General features: G+C 32.6%; 1 protein-coding gene across 1 annotated transcript; it reads left to right on the top strand.

Annotated features, from left to right (window-relative positions):
* Window positions 1-204: 204 nt before the first annotated feature.
* On the top strand, window positions 205-20,050 carry LOC106064628 (beta-hexosaminidase subunit beta-like). The gene is made up of 13 exons (XM_056042166.1): window positions 205-595; window positions 744-1,038; window positions 1,530-1,592; window positions 3,007-3,050; window positions 3,705-3,815; window positions 4,314-4,415; window positions 4,718-4,856; window positions 5,725-5,917; window positions 6,538-6,700; window positions 9,052-9,247; window positions 10,880-10,970; window positions 11,522-11,626; window positions 19,705-20,050. Exons 1-13 carry the CDS (start codon window positions 497-499, stop codon window positions 19,958-19,960), a joined length of 1,857 nt encoding a protein of 618 aa, XP_055898141.1. The 5' UTR covers window positions 205-496; the 3' UTR covers window positions 19,961-20,050.
* The last annotated feature ends 1,864 nt before the right edge of the window (window positions 20,051-21,914 follow it).

Raw genomic sequence — 21,914 nt, 5'->3', positions numbered from 1 at the left:
TAGTTCTATCTGATATTATTAAGGTTGTAAAAAAAAACACAAAAAAAAAACAATACTGGTATTGGACTTAAAGAAAATATTAAGATACAATGATTATCAGGTGTACTTCAAGAGTACCTTTTGTAAAACATTCCCATAAGTACCTAAACACACACACAGCAACACACAAAACAAAAGTAGCCTACTTAAGACCTTCTTTAGCTTATCAACACAAAGACCAACTGCCGAGACCCTCCCCTGCATGCTTATCAGTCATGTTGACATTTCTAGTTATAATTAGTTATCATTAGTCCTGTGATCTTTGTTTTCAACTACTGTACTATACAAGTAGGCTACTTGATCATGGGATATATGTTTCAATTAATTAATATAATTTATTTCCTTTCAACATTTTTGAAATTACAATATTCTTTGAAAGTCCAGAATAGAATTGACCAATACGAGTCATATTAAGTTCATAGGAATCAATGGTAATAGACTCACATAGCGCCACAGTATGAAAATGATTTATCGTCCGATATTCTTAATGTTTTTCTTCTTCTTCAAATGTGTTCATCTAGAGGTGACTTTTATAGCTGAGAGATTGCCGATACAGGTAAGACTTAAAACATGACTGTGTTTGTACAAAAATGAGCCCCCAAAACTTTAAGTATTTTATATCAATCAAATTCTTCCTGAAACATGCAAGCTGAAACTCCCGCTTTTTAAAAATAACAATTACATATCAATAAATATTTTTACAGGGAAATCGACCAGACCCAGGTTCTCCATGGCCAATGCCGAAATACTGGAACAAAGATGCAAAAGTTAAAACATTTATTCCTGGAAATATCAGACTTACACAAAACAGGGAGTGTGACGTCACACAAGAGGCTTTCAACAGATTTGTTCATCGTTTACAGAAAGTTGGAGGCCTGGAGTCTAGTACAGATGACTCAACATGTTTTGTCCAGACAGAGGTCTCACTTCAAGAACTGAAAGTGGTCATTAACGATCAACTTTGCCCAGAATATCCTCAGCTTGGTGATTCTGAAAAATGTAGGTCAGAACTTTTCAAAGCTATAGATCTACAAGTACGCGGCGTTTTATCGCGGGCCGTTTTGGTGCGAGCAGTTGTAAAAAAAAATAAAAAGGAAATGATTTCATTTGGTGAAAGAAAAAAAAATTAAAGAATATAAAAACTAAGAGATTCAATTTTGAAAATAAATTGTTGCCCTCAATCTAGATCTATTTAGTATCAATACCAATGACCATGAAAGTTCTTAGCATGGGGTTTTATAGTTAGCGTTGGGCATATACCACTGGCCCAGGGCCCCACGAAAAGCTAAGGCAGCCTCTGTTAGATATTTTATTACTAGATACTATAGATACTCTACTAAGTTTGGTCCCAACTCAAGAAAAATATTTTTTTTCAAACATGATAATTGAAAAATTAGTCTTTAAGAGGTTTTTATCTACATGGAAAAAAAGAGAAATGTATTTTTTTTTAAATTCCATTTCATTAATAATTTTTTTTCTTCTTTCAACAGACGAGTTAAACATCACAGACACCATTACAATTAAAGCGTCACAAGTCTGGGGCGCTGTATGGGGTAGGTATTGGGTGCTGTATGGGGTAGGTATTGGGTGCTGTATGGGGTAGGTATTGGGCGCTGTATGGGGTAGGTATTGGGTGCTGTATGGGGTAGGTATGGGATGCGGTATTGAATATGTTTAATTTGAGTTTACAATATGGAGTTGTTTCAGACTTTTTAAAAACTATTTCAATGATTACTACCTTATTTTCTTGGAAATAATTGTGTTTGTCTCTCACTTTGTCTCTTGTCTCAATGTCCATACCTATTCGTTTCAGTTGATCTCCACTTTGACTTAAAGCCGTGTCGTCTGCGTGGTCTCTGTGTGTACTGTGTCGATGTGTGACATCACAGCCGTGCTGTCTTTGTGTGTATGTGCTAATCTGTTTGTTTTTTTTTGTTTGTGTGTGTTGATGTGTCTGTTTATGTGTTTGTGTGTATAAGGAGAGGGTAACTTTTTTTTTCTAGGCAAGAAATATAATAAGACTAAATATTTCCAATATTTTGGTATTGTCACGTGATGTAGGCGTCAAGGTCTCAACTCTCAATTGAAGTGTAAACAGGAAGCTTATTTATACAATGCCTTCTAAAAAACTCGATTATGTAATGGGAGTTAATTAAAAATGAAACATAAATTTTCGATTTGAAAATCTACAAAAAGGAGAGACAAGTTTATGTTCAGGGCGAATCAGTCAGTCACTATGTTTCAAGCTTCACGTTAAACACTTTTGTGAATTTATCATTTTAATTTATTTGTATTGTGTGTTAATAGTGAGTGTTCTATATTTTTATGCTTTAAGACAAAACATGTTTAATTTTGTAAATTCTTATATGTAGATAGTTACATACTAACCCCAACCTCGCGCGCTACGGGAGGGGGGGGGTAAGTCTGGTTTGATATTTTTTTTAAGCTAAACAAGGATTGTTCGGAAATTACAGCGGAATTTGTTTTAGGGCTTGAATTTATATCAGACTTGTGAACATACCAAGACTTTTAAAACTACGAAGCTCAATTATAAAAGTCTTATTGTTAATATTGAATTTATGATATAAATATTCATTGTTTTAAATTCTACACATTACACACACATTGTTAGACACACATCATACATATATCCTACACACATAATACATACATCCTACACACATCATACATACATCATACACACATCAAGCACACATAACAATCAAAAATTATACACACAAAGTACAGACACCATACAGAAATCATATACCACATCGTGCACACATAATACAAACATCACACACGCACAAATCATTTACACATCAATAAACAATCTACACACATCCAACATGAAGGAATATAATCACACTTGTTTCCTAAATCACATGTAAATGTGGTATCTTTTCAAATGAGTGACGAAGATACAGGGGTGGGGTCCACTAACAAGTATCTAAACTATCACTTCAGGTCTAGAGACACTGGGACAGTTGACATACATGGTGGATGGGAAGGTGAGTACATTGGACAACTTTATAACATATTTTTAATCTGAAAAATACTTTTCATTTTGAATACTGTCTAAAAGTCTACAAAATATTGGGGTTGTACCTGTGACCTGCCAACAAACACTGTTTTTTCTAACATCTACTTCTTGCTGTCTGCGTGCATTTCTCTTTGTCTGGTAGTGTTCCTTGTAGGAAGGTTTTGAAACTCTTGAAAATAATGAGACAAAAACTCATCAACTGAATTGTGTGTTCTCTGGCAATGATCGGGAAAATCTCATGAGTTCATTGTTACATTAGAACACTCCTTTATAGATCGTGCCTATATATTTTTTTTCTATCATCAATTCCACACGATATGTATATAGTTCTATTTACAACGGTAGCATTTCTGAAATAAATGAATATTAATAATTGATGTTTTAATATTATACTTTATATACGTATTCAACTGCCCTGTATAAAAACTTACTTTTGATATTATTATAACTAAGTGTGTTTTATTTTCATTTAACAAATATTGTATCATTCTATCCATCTTATTTTTTTAACTTATATCTAGCTACAGTAAACCGATATAAGGAAACAAGGTTGGTAGGCCCAATGTTCTAAAGATGAGTTTATAGATATATTAAATAAGATGGTTGTATGAATCTATTCCAGTGGTTTGTGAACCAAACTTTCATTAGTGACGAGCCAAGGTTCTCACACCGTGGTCTACACTTAGACACAGCCAGACATTTCTACAGCGTAGACATCATCAAGCTGAACTTGGTAAATAACGAGTCCCTAGGCTTGTCAAAATATGTGAACCTTTAATTTCAAATTAAATCTAGAGAGACATTTGACCTTATTCTGGATGTAATGGAATGACTTTTAACTAATGCAGCGATAAAAATAATCAAATTAACACAACAGTGTCAGCAAGAACTTGACATTTAGTCAAATAAGTTGGTTCTTAAGTTTTAATTGTCGGCAGGTACCATGATTTTATTTAAATTGTAGACCCAAAGTCTTAGCCCTATAATTGCCACTTGAGTATTCATTATTAAAACGTTACTATGAAATCCAAACAATATCTGTTAACTGGGACCATGCTAGACATACTTTGAGAATAAAATAAAGCTAGATCTAAATAAATAATGATCTCATTTTGAATATTTTATTGGAGATAGTTGCCAACGTTTCCAACAGTCTAAGATTTGTTGTATTCAGTGTTTCTAATAAAGACTTAACACACCTCAACAATGTAGACATAATGCATCTCCACAGGACGTCATGGCCATGCATAAACTGAATGTTTTTCATTGGCACATTGTTGACGCTCAGTCATTTCCATACAGCAGTCGACGTTATCCGGAACTTGCCCAAAAGGTAAATTGACCAGAAGCTGTAACTACACATTTCAATTGGTAGAGTGATATTTGGTGTATGTTGTGTTAATGGTTAGTGTTACACCTACAGATTTGATTTGTTACTTCTGCATAGTTTTTCGTTAAAGCCAATCTACTTAATAACTGTCATAAAAACACGAATTATGAACCATGCCCATAAACTATAAACTATGCTTCGTATAAGCACTCGATAAAAACTTTGATCGTTAAAAATAGCGTATGTTGAAATTGACTAACAAAACAAATGCAACATTTTGGTATTTTTATTTCCGTTTTACTAAGGGAGCCTATTCACCTGGTCATATCTACAGCCAATCTGATGTCCAGGATATTATCAACTTTGCCAGACTTCGTGGGATTCGAGTTCTGCCAGAGTTTGACACACCTGGACACGCCCAGTCATGGGGCAAAAGTCACCCAGGTGAGACCACAGTTTTTTTTCCTTTATAGAAATATGTTAAGACTTTTTTCAGACGATTGAAACCTAAACTGTTTGTACACGTAGGTCTACGTGATCAACTGAGACCAGGTGCTGAAAGAAACACACCACACCATAAACATGGGACTCAGAGACAGCACTATAAGACAAAAAGCTTTTAAGACACATGCAATTATGCCAAATTATCCCACACCCTGATCAGGGGACGTATTCAGCTCATCAATACAGCTTAGTAGTGAGACAGAGACCAAGTAACTGCAAGTACATTCAGAGTCCATACTGCCCACCAAAAAGATTAATGAATCTTGACAGACCTTGTCTCTGTATCACTGCTAGGTAATGTTTTTTGAAAGAGGTCAATGATGACTAATGCTGTTCCATAAATGGCCATGATTCACCTTTCCCCCCTCCCCCCCCCAGTCGTTTTAGCTTTGCCCCTCATGGAACCAGTTCATTTAACAAGTAACAACATGTAACATGTGCCTCAGTAGAAAGTGGGTGTGTATAAGTGCGTTGCCTCCAGAGATTTAAAGAGATCTAGTAGATTTGATTCAAGCCAGTCTACAGTTTTAAGTTAAGAAATAATATAGGAGATTAACAAAGTAGTAATTTGTGTTTGTTCGTATTTGTAAAATGTGTAGTTTTTATTAATAATCTCAGGGTAATAGGAACGTAATACATACTGAACAAAGTGTTATGCCCCACACCACTTGATGCCCCATGTGGTCCGACCCCCCCCCCCCCCCCCACGCACATAGCTAGTTTCGCCTCTGCTTCAGCGACCTAGTGATTCAGAAATCAATACTGGATGTCTTTTATCATTGAAATGAAGATGTATTTGTTCTGTTAGAGCTTTTGACTACATGTTATGATGGTGACACCCCTGAGAGATCTGTGTACGGGAAACATTCTGAGAAGGAAATAATGGATCCGACAAAAAACTCAACCTTTGATTTTCTACGGAATTTTTTCGACGAAATAAAAGATGTTTTTAAAGATAATTTTCTGCACATGGGAATGGATGAAGTGCACTATATGTGCTGGTAAGACATCTCTTTACACTCTTTTTGACTTCGCATTTGTCTATTACTATTTTGTTTTATTACAAAGTAACAATGCCCTATAACTCCTGCAGCCTTATACACATTAGACTTTAAGTAGAAGGGATTTCTCAAACAAGTAGCCACCCATTTATTACCAGTTGGCTACCTTCAGACGTTGGGATTGTCCTTATTGCATACAGACGTGTCTTGCACTTTGTCTTTTGTCGACAAACTTTTAAAAACTCTCCGCCAGTGTCTAACGTCTAAGTATTCTATGCTCAAAAGATGTGGTTTGCTACATCTTATCTTATAAATTAAAGACGTTTCTTCAAAAGAGAAGATAATTACGTTCTCTGGTATCCATAATTCTGTCTCTTCTATTACTTCTTTTACAATTTGTCTTCAATTTGCTTATTATCTCTTTGTAACTGTGATGCGTAGCTAGGCATAACCGACAATCTGTCTTCAAAGTGCTTAGTATCTCTTTTTAACGTGGCATAACCTTCTTTGTGTCACTTACATAAACTTATAAACCAAAGACATGTTATTAAAAAAATTGTCTAGCTCTATCAAGGCTTAAGTTACATTATAGTTTTTTAACTTATCAACCACATATTTAGGGAATCAAGTCCCATAATTCAAGAGTTTTTGAAAGATCATGGAATCCCTGCTGGCCAGTACAGTGGACTTGAGACATACTACAGCAACAGATTGTTAGATATCATAAGACCAATGAACAAACGGGTGGTTATATGGGAAGATCCAGTTAACCATGGGGCGCAGGTAAGTAACAACGTTGGTGCCACTTAAATAAGTATTGTGAAGGAAAGTAACATACGTGTCCACAGCTGGTTTGTAACATAGTTGTCTTCAGCTGGTATATAACATAGTTGTCCACAGCTGGTATGTGACATAGTTGTCCACAGCTGGTATATAACATAGTTGTCTTCAGCTGGTATATAACATAGTTGTCCACAGCTGGTATGTAACATAGTTGTCCACAGCTGGTATATAACATAGTTGTCCACAGCTGGTTTGTAACAGAGTTGTCTTCAGCTGGTATATAACACAGTTGTCCACAGATGGTATGTAACATAGTTGTCCACAGCTGGTATATAACACAGTTGTCCACAGCTGGTTTGTAACAGAGTTGTCTTCAGCTGGTATATAACATAGTTGTCCACAGCTGGTTTGTAACAGAGTTGTCTTCAGCTGGTATATAACATAGTTGTCCACAGCTGGTTTGTAACAGAGTTGTCTTCAGCTGGTATATAACATAGTTGTCCACAGCTGGTTTGTAACAGAGTTGTCTTCAGCTGGTATATAACATAGTTGCCCACAGCTGGTTTGTAACAGAGTTGTCTTCAGCTGGTATATAACATAGTTGTCCACAGCTGGTATGTAACATAGTTGTCCACAGCTGGTATATAACATAGTTGTCCACAGCTGGTTTGTAACAGAGTTGTCTTCAGCTGGTATATAACATAGTTGTCCACAGCTGGTTTGTAACAGAGTTGTCTTCAGCTGGTATATAACATAGTTGTCCACAGCTGGTTTGTAACAGAGTTGTCTTCAGCTGGTATATAACATAGTTGTCCACAGCTGGTTTGTAACAGAGTTGTCTTCAGCTGGTATATAACATAGTTGTCCACAGCTGGTTTGTAACAGAGTTGTCTTCAGCTGGTATATAACATAGTTGTCCACAGCTGGTATGTAACATAGTTGTCCACAGCTGGTATATAACATAGTTGTCCACAGCTGGTATCTAACATACGTGTTTACTCTTAATGATTTCACGAGTCTTCTCGTGAGGCCATTGTGAAGCTTTTGCAATTCAGGAGAGCATAGGTTTGGTATCAAGGGGGGGGGGGCAACTGTCACAAATAAAAAACTTTATTAGACTGCTTAAAGTTCCTCGCTCTAGAGTTAAATCAGTCGCCTTTATCCATTCAGTCAAATCATTTTTCACTAGTTACTAGATGACCAGGTGCTAGATGTCAGAGGCTGTGATGAATATTTTAGTAGACGAATAACGCGCATCTAATAAACACATTGAAACCAATGTCAACATTAGTAGTGAAACATAAAGTTGTTGACTTAATTCGAGATTATTCATATAAATGTTACCCGTGAAATTCAGAAATTCTAAAATATGACACGCGCCCGTGATATACAATGAAAATCCAAAACTCTGCAGGCTAAAAAGGAAATAACTTCATCCAGGGCAGACCAATTTGACAGATTTCTCAAAATGAGGTCCCACGCTTGGCAGAGCTCGCTTTTACATTTAGCATATCACACTATCATGGCTTTTGTCACAGACATGATGTGGGAATTAAAGTTTAACGCATTTAATGTATCAAACGATTGACGTAACTTTAATTAAAACACTGGCGACTATTACATTTGAATTGCTTGTTCTATAAGAAATGTTGATATCATGATCTAATTAATAGCAATGGTTGTTATTGTAAACAAAATTAGAAGAGAGGCCTCGCGAGCATCCATTAAATTGGGCATTCTATAGAATGACTACATCTAGGCCTACGTCAGGCAAATTAGAATATGTCTTAGGTAAAAGATATTTATAAATAAAATAGATATAGATAAATGAAAAGAAAGGAACTAAACAACGGCATACCTGAAGATTACAAATAGATGCCGAGGAGTTCTGTAGAATGTAATATTTCTTCATTTACTGGTAACATATACAAGACACAACAAAACAAAAGATATTTAAGCTGATTACACGTGACTAACAGATTATATAACTAGCATGCTTTCAATCCTGCATGTTGATAGATATCAATTGTTTGTGATAATTATAAGATCAAAGTATAATTTCGGTTCTTGAAGCCATTTGGTTTAATTCCAACAGGATACAGTTCGGTCACTATTTGGTCAATGATTTAAATGCGGGTATGAAATTTCTTGCGTAAAGGGAATCAATATAACAATGTTACTTATATTTTGGTTATATCCCCTTTATCTCGTTACCATTACAGAAGTGGGAATGAAGCGCCTTTTACTTCAAATTTAATTCTTTAATTGTTTTGTTTTTTCAAAATCATGTTTAAAAATTATTTTTATAACTTGTAAGATAATTGTTTTTAAAGTTTCCATTTGTTCACTAGATACGCAACGATACGTTGATACAAGTTTGGAAGAAGAAAGACTCGCCCCCTGGAACTGATACTTGGGCAGTTCATCTTCAGGATGCCGTAAGAAGAGGTTTCCAGGTTATCTTCTCCTCTTGCTGGTACTTGAACTACATCTCTTATGGTCAAGACTGGAAAGACTATTACACTTGTGATCCATACCACATCAATGGTGAGTAGACAGCTTTGTGGTGTAGGGTGGCTGCGGGGGATCGTATTCATGTTCAAAGCACGAGGCCCTTGTCCGTTTGTCCGACAAACGGATAACTTGGACCTCAGTAAACAATCAGAGTTATCGATCCTTGAGTAAAATTTAATTGTAATAAAATTCTTTAGATTTTCATTTTTTACAGATTATTCAAGTTACTTAAGTTACCTAAGTTAGTATTCTAAGGGGTAGAATATTTGATCACATCGTAAAATATTATTTCAATTCTTTCACTATTTAGGGACGTGGCGGCCAAATGTTAAAGCGCTTGGGTTCCCAATTGAGGGGTCCTGTGTTCAAACCCCGGTAAAGACTGTGAGCTTTAAACTTTGGTCTTTCAAGGACGCCTCAGGTCCAGCCAATTCTAATGGCTACCTAGCATAGGTTGGGAAAGTGGGCAATAGAAACAGTGGAGCTATACATCATCAGGGCTGAGATTTATTTACTTGTGATTTAATTTTAATGAACAGGCTGAAACTTAGTTCACAAGATATTCTTATAAAGTGGTGTACGTGACAAAGGTACAAAAGTAAGATTGAAACAGATGGAGAGAAATGATCGTAAATCGTTGCACTAAAGAAATGTTAAACAATTCTTTAAGAACTCAGCACATAGTCAATTTCCATAAGCGAATTTTGAAGTAGGCCTAAATACTAATAAGGCTTCTCTTCAAGTCCGAAGATTAATGAGGAATGCAGTATTTCCCGAGGATACGCAGCCCCACTGCGACCTACATAATTAGCCACATCCAGCGCAGGTATAACCATTGTCGCTGTCTACGTCTGTCCTCAGCAGTTGATTTTCTTTTGGTCTCAAATGTGTATCCTGCGGCCGTTGAAAGTGACCACCAGGTGTCTCGTTCTGAAGCCGCCCGCAGCCATTTGCTCTCATCTATGTCAGTTAAAGCAAGTTGGCACTTAAGCTGGTCTTTAAAACGTTTCCGTGGGGGTGCCTCTGTTATGTCGACCACCTTTCAGCTCACCAAAAAAGACTGTTTTTTTGCATTCGTTCGTCTCCCATACGGGATTAAGTACTGTGTTGCCTCCAGACTGCGCTGAGTAATTTTAAGTTGATAATTGTCTTGTACAATCCACTACCACTCTTTATATTAAATGTAGTCCACGGTGGCAGATATGTCTGAGGCGGCTTTAACTGACATAGATGAGAGCAACTAAATAAACTTATTTTTCCGTAAATAGAAAAGTTTGACAACAGACTTTCTCTGCATAGTTGCTTTTTTAATCGGGGAGGGGGGGGGGAACAAGCAGACTTAACTCTCACAAAAATAGTTAGGTTTATTATGTGTTTTAACCATCAAATTAATTAAGAGATCATTATACTCGTCTCCAAGACTGATTCAATAAAGTTCTTTATGATTAATGATATAACGCTAACGTTTTGAGATTGATTTTAATTAAAATATACTCAGATTTAAATTGTGTTACATTGTACAGACATGGATGTCAACCAATTTTAAGCATTTGAACATTAAAAAAGTCAATGCACCAAAACATGTGTCGTGTTAATGTCTTCATGTCTAACTCTTGTCAACGTTAGACGCTAAAGTAAATTACTTTTTTTTAAATGTTTCTACAGCCACACAGCAAGAGTTGTCTCAAATACTTGGAGGGGAGGTTTGTCTCTGGAGTGAGTACATTGATGAAACAAACCTACTCTCTCTTGTCTGGTAGGTAATGGACTCAATGTACTGTTGGCTATATAGTTATTAATTTTTTAAAATTAAAAAATGACGTTTTTGGATGTTGAAATTCCAAAAATGCTAAACCAAGAACTCTAACGTATAATCATTTTTTGGCTATGGATTACACTTTAAATTATGCTGTAAAAAAAGATTGGGGGTTATTTACCAGATAAACAATTTTGACATTTATATCAAATGCACACAATATATTGATTTGAATTAAACTGTTGCCTGAATCAGCCAGGAAAGCCAACGACTTAGCAGAGTTTAAGTCATTGATTGACATGCATTACTTGATTTATACATGAAATGCGTCGTTCGTAATTATCTTTTTTTTTAAAGTAACGTCTGTAATATATAAGATAAGATAGGATAAGATAAATGGGGCATAGAAATGGACTCGCTACAGTAGAACAGAGACAACTCTTCGGAGTACTAAAATGTCTAGATGCTGAATAAAGTTGATGCTATTAGACTGTGACAAATAAGGCAAGGTGCAAGATAAGTGAGCTAAGTTTTCTGTCTCTTGTCACCAGGCCAAGAGCTTCATCAGTAGCCGAGAGACTATGGAGTGTCCAAAGTCTCAATGATACAGATGATGCTACATTCAGACTTGACCAGCACAGATGTAGGATGCTCAGGTAGATATGGTGCCTTGTAGTTCAACGAATTAATACATCATTAATCTATTAATATTTAGAATGTTTTCATTAGTGTGAAATATATAGGTAATTTTTTTAACAAGTTCATTAATCCCACATAGTAAAGAGATTACTACGCCCTATTAGAGTTTGTCCTTATGTGAGTTTGACAAGATGTACATTGTAGAATCTATAATTTAGTAACTTGTTTATGTGAGTTTGACAAGATGTACATTGTAGAATCTATAATTTAGTAACTTGTTTATGTGAGTTTGACAAGATGTACATTGTAGAATCTATAATTTAGTAACTTGTTTATGTGAGTTTGACAAGATGTACATTGTAGAATCTATCATTTAGTAACTTGTTTATGTGAGTTTGACAAGATGTACATTGTAGAATCTATAATTTAGTAACTTGTTTATGTGAGTTTGACAAGATGTACATTGTAGAATCTATAATTTAGTAACTTGTTTATGTGAGTTTGACAAGATGTACATTGTAGAATCTATAATTTAGTAACTTGTTTATGTGAGTTTGACAAGATGTACATTGTAGAATCTATAATTTAGTAACTTGTTTATGTGAGTTTGACAAGATGTACATTGTAGAATCTATAATTTAGTAACTTGTTTATGTGAGTTTGACAAGATGTACATTGTAGAATCTATAATTTAGTAACTTGTTTATGTGAGTTTGACAAGATGTACATTGTAGAATCTATAATTTAGTAACTTGTTTATGTGAGTTTGACAAGATGTACATAGTAGAATCTATAATTTAGTAAATTGTTTATGTGAGTTTGACAAGATGTACATAGTAGAATCTATAATTTAGTAACTTGTTTATGTGAGTTTGACAAGATGTACATTGTAGAATCTATAATTTAGTAACTTGTTTATGTGAGTTTGACAAGATGTACATAGTAGAATCTATAATTTAGTAACTTGTTTATGTGAGTTTGACAAGATGTACATTGTAGAATCTATAATTTAGTAACTTGTTTATGTGAGTTTGACAAGATGTACATTGTAGAATCTATAATTTAGTAACTTGTTTATGTGAGTTTGACAAGATGTACATTGTAGAATCTATCATTTAGTAACTTGTTTATGTGAGTTTGACAAGATGTACATTGTAGAATCTATCATTTAGTAACTTGTTTATGTGAGTTTGACAAGATGTACATTGTAGAATCTATAATTTAGTAACTTGTTTATGTGAGTTTGACAAGATGTACATTGTAGAATCTATAATTTAGTAACTTGTTTATGTGAGTTTGACAAGATGTACATTGTAGAATCTATAATTTAGTAACTTGTTTATGTGAGTTTGACAAGATGTACATAGTAGAATCTATAATTTAGTAACTTGTTTATGTGAGTTTGACAAGATGTACATAGTAGAATCTATAATTTAGTAACTTGTTTATGTGAGTTTGACAAGATGTACATTGTAGAATCTATAATTTAGTAACTTGTTTATGTGAGTTTGACAAGATGTACATAGTAGAATCTATAATTTAGTAACTTGTTTATGTGAGTTTGACAAGATGTACATTGTAGAATCTATAATTTAGTAACTTGTTTATGTGAGTTTGACAAGATGTACATTGTAGAATCTATAATTTAGTAACTTGTTTATGTGAGTTTGACAAGATGTACATTGTAGAATCTATAATTTAGTAACTTGTTTATGTGAGTTTGACAAGATGTACATTGTAGAATCTATAATTTAGTAACTTGTTTATGTGAGTTTGACAAGATGTACATTGTAGAATCTATAATTTAGTAACTTGTTTATGTGAGTTTGACAAGATGTACATTGTAGAATCTATAATTTAGTAACTTGTTTATGTGAGTTTGACAAGATGTACATTGTAGAATCTATAATTTAGTAACTTGTTTATGTGAGTTTGACAAGATGTACATTGTAGAATCTATAATTTAGTAACTTGTTTCTGTGAGTTTGACAAGATGTACATAGTAGAATCTATAATTTAGTAACTTGTTTATGTGAGTTTGACAAGATGTACATTGTAGAATCTATAATTTAGTAACTTGTTTATGTGAGTTTGACAAGATGTACATTGTAGAATCTATAATTTAGTAACTTGTTTATGTGAGTTTGACAAGATGTACATTGTAGAATCTATCATTTAGTAACTTGTTTATGTGAGTTTGACAAGATGTACATTGTAGAATCTATCATTTAGTAACTTGTTTATGTGAGTTTGACAAGATGTACATTGTAGAATCTATAATTTAGTAACTTGTTTATGTGAGTTTGACAAGATGTACATTGTAGAATCTATAATTTAGTAACTTGTTTATGTGAGTTTGACAAGATGTACATTGTAGAATCTATAATTTAGTAACTTGTTTATGTGAGTTTGACAAGATGTACATTGTAGAATCTATAATTTAGTAACTTGTTTATGTGAGTTTGACAAGATGTACATTGTAGAATCTATAATTTAGTAACTTGTTTATGTGAGTTTGACAAGATGTACATTGTAGAATCTATAATTTAGTAACTTGTTTATGTGAGTTTGACAAGATGTACATTGTAGAATCTATAATTTAGTAACTTGTTTATGTGAGTTTGACAAGATGTACATAGTAGAATCTATAATTTAGTAAATTGTTTATGTGAGTTTGACAAGATGTACATAGTAGAATCTATAATTTAGTAACTTGTTTATGTGAGTTTGACAAGATGTACATTGTAGAATCTATAATTTAGTAACTTGTTTATGTGAGTTTGACAAGATGTACATAGTAGAATCTATAATTTAGTAACTTGTTTATGTGAGTTTGACAAGATGTACATTGTAGAATCTATAATTTAGTAACTTGTTTATGTGAGTTTGACAAGATGTACATTGTAGAATCTATAATTTAGTAACTTGTTTATGTGAGTTTGACAAGATGTACATTGTAGAATCTATCATTTAGTAACTTGTTTATGTGAGTTTGACAAGATGTACATTGTAGAATCTATCATTTAGTAACTTGTTTATGTGAGTTTGACAAGATGTACATTGTAGAATCTATAATTTAGTAACTTGTTTATGTGAGTTTGACAAGATGTACATTGTAGAATCTATAATTTAGTAACTTGTTTATGTGAGTTTGACAAGATGTACATTGTAGAATCTATAATTTAGTAACTTGTTTATGTGAGTTTGACAAGATGTACATAGTAGAATCTATAATTTAGTAACTTGTTTATGTGAGTTTGACAAGATGTACATTGTAGAATCTATAATTTAGTAACTTGTTTATGTGAGTTTGACAAGATGTACATTGTAGAATCTATAATTTAGTAACTTGTTTATGTGAGTTTGACAAGATGTACATAGTAGAATCTATAATTTAGTAAATTGTTTATGTGAGTTTGACAAGATGTACATAGTAGAATCTATAATTTAGTAACTTGTTTATGTGAGTTTGACAAGATGTACATTGTAGAATCTATAATTTAGTAACTTGTTTATGTGAGTTTGACAAGATGTACATAGTAGAATCTATAATTTAGTAACTTGTTTATGTGAGTTTGACAAGATGTACATTGTAGAATCTATAATTTAGTAACTTGTTTATGTGAGTTTGACAAGATGTACATTGTAGAATCTATAATTTAGTAACTTGTTTATGTGAGTTTGACAAGATGTACATTGTAGAATCTATCATTTAGTAACTTGTTTATGTGAGTTTGACAAGATGTACATTGTAGAATCTATCATTTAGTAACTTGTTTATGTGAGTTTGACAAGATGTACATTGTAGAATCTATAATTTAGTAACTTGTTTATGTGAGTTTGACAAGATGTACATTGTAGAATCTATAATTTAGTAACTTGTTTATGTGAGTTTGACAAGATGTACATTGTAGAATCTATAATTTAGTAACTTGTTTATGTGAGTTTGACAAGATGTACATAGTAGAATCTATAATTTAGTAACTTGTTTATGTGAGTTTGACAAGATGTACATAGTAGAATCTATAATTTAGTAACTTGTTTATGTGAGTTTGACAAGATGTACATTGTAGAATCTATAATTTAGTAACTTGTTTATGTGAGTTTGACAAGATGTACATAGTAGAATCTATAATTTAGTAACTTGTTTATGTGAGTTTGACAAGATGTACATTGTAGAATCTATAATTTAGTAACTTGTTTATGTGAGTTTGACAAGATGTACATTGTAGAATCTATAATTTAGTAACTTGTTTATGTGAGTTTGACAAGATGTACATTGTAGAATCTATAATTTAGTAACTTGTTTATGTGAGTTTGACAAGATGTACATTGTAGAATCTATAATTTAGTAACTTGTTTATGTGAGTTTGACAAGATGTACATTGTAGAATCTATAATTTAGTAACTTGTTTATGTGAGTTTGACAAGATGTACATTGTAGAATCTATAATTTAGTAACTTGTTTATGTGAGTTTGACAAGATGTACATTGTAGAATCTATAATTTAGTAACTTGTTTATGTGAGTTTGACAAGATGTACATTGTAGAATCTATAATTTAGTAACTTGTTTCTGTGAGTTTGACAAGATGTACATAGTAGAATCTATAATTTAGTAACTTGTTTATGTGAGTTTGACAAGATGTACATTGTAGAATCTATAATTTAGTAACTTGTTTATGTGAGTTTGACAAGATGTACATTGTAGAATCTATAATTTAGTAACTTGTTTATGTGAGTTTGACAAGATGTACATTGTAGAATCTATAATTTAGTAACTTGTTTATGTGAGTTTGACAAGATGTACATTGTAGAATCTATCATTTAGTAACTTGTTTATGTGAGTTTGACAAGATGTACATTGTAGAATCTATAATTTAGTAACTTGTTTATGTGAGTTTGACAAGATGTACATTGTAGAATCTATAATTTAGTAACTTGTTTATGTGAGTTTGACAAGATGTACATTGTAGAATCTATCATTTAGTAACTTGTTTATGTGAGTTTGACAAGATGTACATTGTAGAATCTATCATTTAGTAACTTGTTTATGTGAGTTTGACAAGATGTACATTGTAGAATCTATAATTTAGTAACTTGTTTATGTGAGTTTGACAAGATGTACATTGTAGAATCTATAATTTAGTAACTTGTTTATGTGAGTTTGACAAGATGTACATTGTAGAATCTATAATTTAGTAACTTGTTTATGTGAGTTTGACAAGATGTACATAGTAGAATCTATAATTTAGTAAATTGTTTATGTGAGTTTGACAAGATGTACATAGTAGAATCTATAATTTAGTAACTTGTTTATGTGAGTTTGACAAGATGTACATTGTAGAATCTATAATTTAGTAACTTGTTTATGTGAGTTTGACAAGATGTACATAGTAGAATCTATAATTTAGTAACTTGTTTATGTGAGTTTGACAAGATGTACATTGTAGAATCTATAATTTAGTAACTTGTTTATGTGAGTTTGACAAGATGTACATTGTAGAATCTATAATTTAGTAACTTGTTTATGTGAGTTTGACAAGATGTACATTGTAGAATCTATCATTTAGTAACTTGTTTATGTGAGTTTGACAAGATGTACATTGTAGAATCTATCATTTAGTAACTTGTTTATGTGAGTTTGACAAGATGTACATTGTAGAATCTATAATTTAGTAACTTGTTTATGTGAGTTTGACAAGATGTACATTGTAGAATCTATAATTTAGTAACTTGTTTATGTGAGTTTGACAAGATGTACATTGTAGAATCTATAATTTAGTAACTTGTTTATGTGAGTTTGACAAGATGTACATAGTAGAATCTATAATTTAGTAACTTGTTTATGTGAGTTTGACAAGATGTACATAGTAGAATCTATAATTTAGTAACTTGTTTATGTGAGTTTGACAAGATGTACATTGTAGAATCTATAATTTAGTAACTTGTTTATGTGAGTTTGACAAGATGTACATAGTAGAATCTATAATTTAGTAACTTGTTTATGTGAGTTTGACAAGATGTACATTGTAGAATCTATAATTTAGTAACTTGTTTATGTGAGTTTGACAAGATGTACATTGTAGAATCTATAATTTAGTAACTTGTTTATGTGAGTTTGACAAGATGTACATTGTAGAATCTATAATTTAGTAACTTGTTTATGTGAGTTTGACAAGATGTACATTGTAGAATCTATAATTTAGTAACTTGTTTATGTGAGTTTGACAAGATGTACATTGTAGAATCTATAATTTAGTAACTTGTTTATGTGAGTTTGACAAGATGTACATTGTAGAATCTATAATTTAGTAACTTGTTTATGTGAGTTTGACAAGATGTACATTGTAGAATCTATAATTTAGTAACTTGTTTATGTGAGTTTGACAAGATGTACATTGTAGAATCTATAATTTAGTAACTTGTTTCTGTGAGTTTGACAAGATGTACATAGTAGAATCTATAATTTAGTAACTTGTTTATGTGAGTTTGACAAGATGTACATTGTAGAATCTATAATTTAGTAACTTGTTTATGTGAGTTTGACAAGATGTACATTGTAGAATCTATAATTTAGTAACTTGTTTATGTGAGTTTGACAAGATGTACATTGTAGAATCTATAATTTAGTAACTTGTTTATGTGAGTTTGACAAGATGTACATAGTAGAATCTATAATTTAGTAACTTGTTTATGTGAGTTTGACAAGATGTACATAGTAGAATCTATCATTTAGTAACTTGTTTATGTGAGTTTGACAAGATGTACATTGTAGAATCTATAATTTAGTAACTTGTTTATGTGAGTTTGACAAGATGTACATTGTAGAATCTATAATTTAGTAACTTGTTTATGTGAGTTTGACAAGATGTACATTGTAGAATCTATAATTTAGTAACTTGTTTATGTGAGTTTGACAAGATGTACATAGTAGAATCTATAATTTAGTAACTTGTTTATGTGAGTTTGACAAGATGTACATTGTAGAATCTATCATTTAGTAACTTGTTTATGTGAGTTTGACAAGATGTACATTGTAGAATCTATCATTTAGTAACTTGTTTATGTGAGTTTGACAAGATGTACATTGTAGAATCTATAATTTAGTAACTTGTTTATGTGAGTTTGACAAGATGTACATAGTAGAATCTATAATTTAGTAACTTGTTTATGTGAGTTTGACAAGATGTACATAGTAGAATCTATAATTTAGTAACTTGTTTATGTGAGTTTGACAAGATGTACATTGTAGAATCTATAATTTAGTAACTTGTTTATGTGAGTTTGACAAGATGTACATTGTAGAATCTATAATTTAGTAACTTGTTTATGTGAGTTTGACAAGATGTACATTGTAGAATCTATAATTTAGTAACTTGTTTCTGTGAGTTTGACAAGATGTACATAGTAGAATCTATAATTTAGTAACTTGTTTATGTGAGTTTGACAAGATGTACATTGTAGAATCTATAATTTAGTAACTTGTTTATGTGAGTTTGACAAGATGTACATTGTAGAATCTATAATTTAGTAACTTGTTTCTGTGAGTTTGACAAGATGTACATAGTAGAATCTATAATTTAGTAACTTGTTTCTGTGAGTTTGACAAGATGTACATAGTAGAATCTATAATTTAGTAACTTGTTTCTGTGAGTTTGACAAGATGTACATAGTAGAATCTATAATTTAGTAACTTGTTTCTGTGAGTTTGACAAGATGTACATAGTAGAATCTATAATTTAGTAACTTGTTTCTGTGAGTTTGACAAGATGTACATAGTAGAATCTATAATTTAGTAACTTGTTTATGTGAGTTTGACAAGATGTACATAGTAGAATCTATCATTTAGTAACTTGTTTATGTGAGTTTGACAAGATGTACATAGTAGAATCTATAATTTAGTAACTTGTTTATGTGAGTTTGACAAGATGTACATAGTAGAATCTATCATTTAGTAACTTGTTTCTGTGAGTTTGACAAGATGTACATAGTAGAATCTATCATTTAGTAACTTGTTTATGTGAGTTTGACAAGATGTACATAGTAGAATCTATCATTTAGTAACTTGTTTATGTGAGTTCGTTTCTCCTTTAGACACGGTATTCCTGCCAAACCAATACTTCCAGGCTACTGCAGAGATGATTACAATACTGACAACACGCTACTGAAGACATGTAGGACTGCATCAGTTAGAGCATCACAAGAAACATCAACAACTACCAAGAATCCCAATAGGGCATCCCAAGAAACATCAACAACTACCAAGAATCCCAATGCGGGATCCCAGATGACATCCAAATTGTTTGCTACTATGATTGTTTATTCTGTTTTGAGGTTTCATTTTATTTGAAATGATGGGCAGTTACTAAGAATAATTCGACCTTTTTTGATATTTGAATTGTGTGTTAATTCCCAGAGTATAAAGTTTTTTTTCGGTTTATTTTATTGTTCGGGTTTTATTTTGTTATTTCAAGATGCTACAGAAACTCCTGGGTATTACAAAGAACGTGTCACAAACGAAGAGATTAGAAACAGGATTGATACAGCGAGCCCCACCATGACCTGCTAACTACTGTCAAAAAAAAAACACGAAAACTAAAACTCTATGGCCATATCACAAGGTCCTCAGGGCTCGCAAAGACCTTCCTTCAGGGAACAGAACCAGGAAAAAAAAAAGAAGAAAAGGCAGATAGAGAACGCGATGGGATGACAACTTAAAAGAATGGACGGGCATGTCATTGAAAGAGAATCTATCCAAGGCAAAAGACAGAGGATAGGTGAAGGTGACGTTAGTCGACTCAGATTTAGTTTGTAGGGTTTTAACTTAAACTAAAGCTTTTCTTTTGATTTGTTACTGTCGCGCGTGGGGACCACCAGTCACCTTTTCGAGTTCAACTTTTTTATACCCTCATTCCTTCTTCTCCCAAAATGTATTCGTATGTGTGTGGAGAAAGAGAGAGAGAGAAAGAGAGAAGACTAAACATGTGATTCTAATTGTCATCCAGAAGATCAAGTTACAGTGAAAAATTTTTTTATTGCACTTGGTCTGTAATCAGTATCATATATAAAAGCGCTTCTGCGCTGGAATCACAGTAGAGAGTTATAAAGCACTTGTGTAACATTTTGTATAGCATGCATTTGTAGGTTCTCTCACAGGAGTTTCTTTTAACAAAGGAATCCATTCAATAGGGAAATCATTTGACGACACTAATCAGCTTGCCTCGTAGTTTACATGAGATTTGTATAGAATACTGTCAAATAGTATCAAAGTGTTTTGACTTAAAGATCGATTATGGATTCTATTGTACTGTCAGAACATATTGATTCAACCACTGTGTGATAGTGATCCATGATTAAAATATTTTGAGCTCTGAAATCCATTTCCAAAGCCAAATACATTCACGTGGCTCGAATTTCAATAAGAAAGTTTGACACCAGGATTGAATGTCAGACTTCGTTAAGAGATCTTTTTTTTTATCTCTGAATACAATTTGTTCTGAGATTAAATCCTAGTCTTAGGTGTTAACTGAAGTAAAGTAATCAGTAACTGAAGTAAAGTAATCAGTAACTGAAGTGATGTAATCAGTATGAGAAAGGAAATATTGATGCATTGATTGTCTCAAGTTTGTAACTTTTCATAGCCTACATTTGTTTAATTTGAAAAAATATCAGATTTAATGAACAGTTTTCATAACATGCAAGCAACAACTCTGACCTTGACATTGGAAGAATATGAATAGGAAAGAAAATGTTTGCATTATTCATTGGCCTAATAGCTCGAGAAATTCTTGAACTGAACACGTCCTAGACAATGTCAACGCTGCAGACGTGTAGGCGGTCTCTCAAGCTTGGAAATCAAACAACACAAAATGTTCTGTCTTCTTCTCCCTCATCTTCATTGGAAAGAATCGTTATGTTTTTTTTTTTACAATACCTCTATTCAAGTCAGAACTTCATGGATGGCGGGTGGGTGGAGGGTGGAACTTGGACGCTGATCTCAAAATCGGCTCTAAAGATTTTTCTAGAAATTTAACCGTTGATTTATATGGCTGAGAAAATAATTACCAGTTTGTTGGCCACATGGGGGAAACTCTGGTTTGACTGTTTTTATAATTTTTCAAGTAAAAAAAGAAATTAATAAAAAAAAATGACTAGAGAACAAGATTAAGGTCTAGATTTAACATCGGTTTTGAAAGGACTATCACGTTCTAGAGAGGACTATCACGTGCTAGAGAGGACTATCACGTTATAGAAAGGACTATCACGTTCTAGAAAGGACTATCACGTTCTAGAAAGGACTATCA

Source organism: Biomphalaria glabrata, chromosome 9, assembly GCF_947242115.1.
Source record: "Biomphalaria glabrata chromosome 9, xgBioGlab47.1, whole genome shotgun sequence".
Classification (NCBI taxonomy): Eukaryota; Metazoa; Mollusca; class Gastropoda; family Planorbidae; genus Biomphalaria; species Biomphalaria glabrata.
This window is presented reverse-complemented; position numbering and strand designations above follow the sequence as displayed.

What these genes read in the sequence shown, in the direction of transcription:
- LOC106064628 (XM_056042166.1), top strand. Translation starts at nt 497, where the DNA reads ATGAAAATGATTTATCGTCCGATATTCTTAATGTTTTTCTTCTTCTTC. An exon ending in GAAGTGCACTATATGTGCTG is followed by an intron (nt 5,918 to 6,537) that starts GTAAGACATCTC and finishes CCACATATTTAG; the next exon opens with GGAATCAAGTCCCATAATTC. An exon ending in TGATCCATACCACATCAATG is followed by an intron (nt 9,248 to 10,879) that starts GTGAGTAGACAG and finishes ATGTTTCTACAG; the next exon opens with CCACACAGCAAGAGTTGTCT.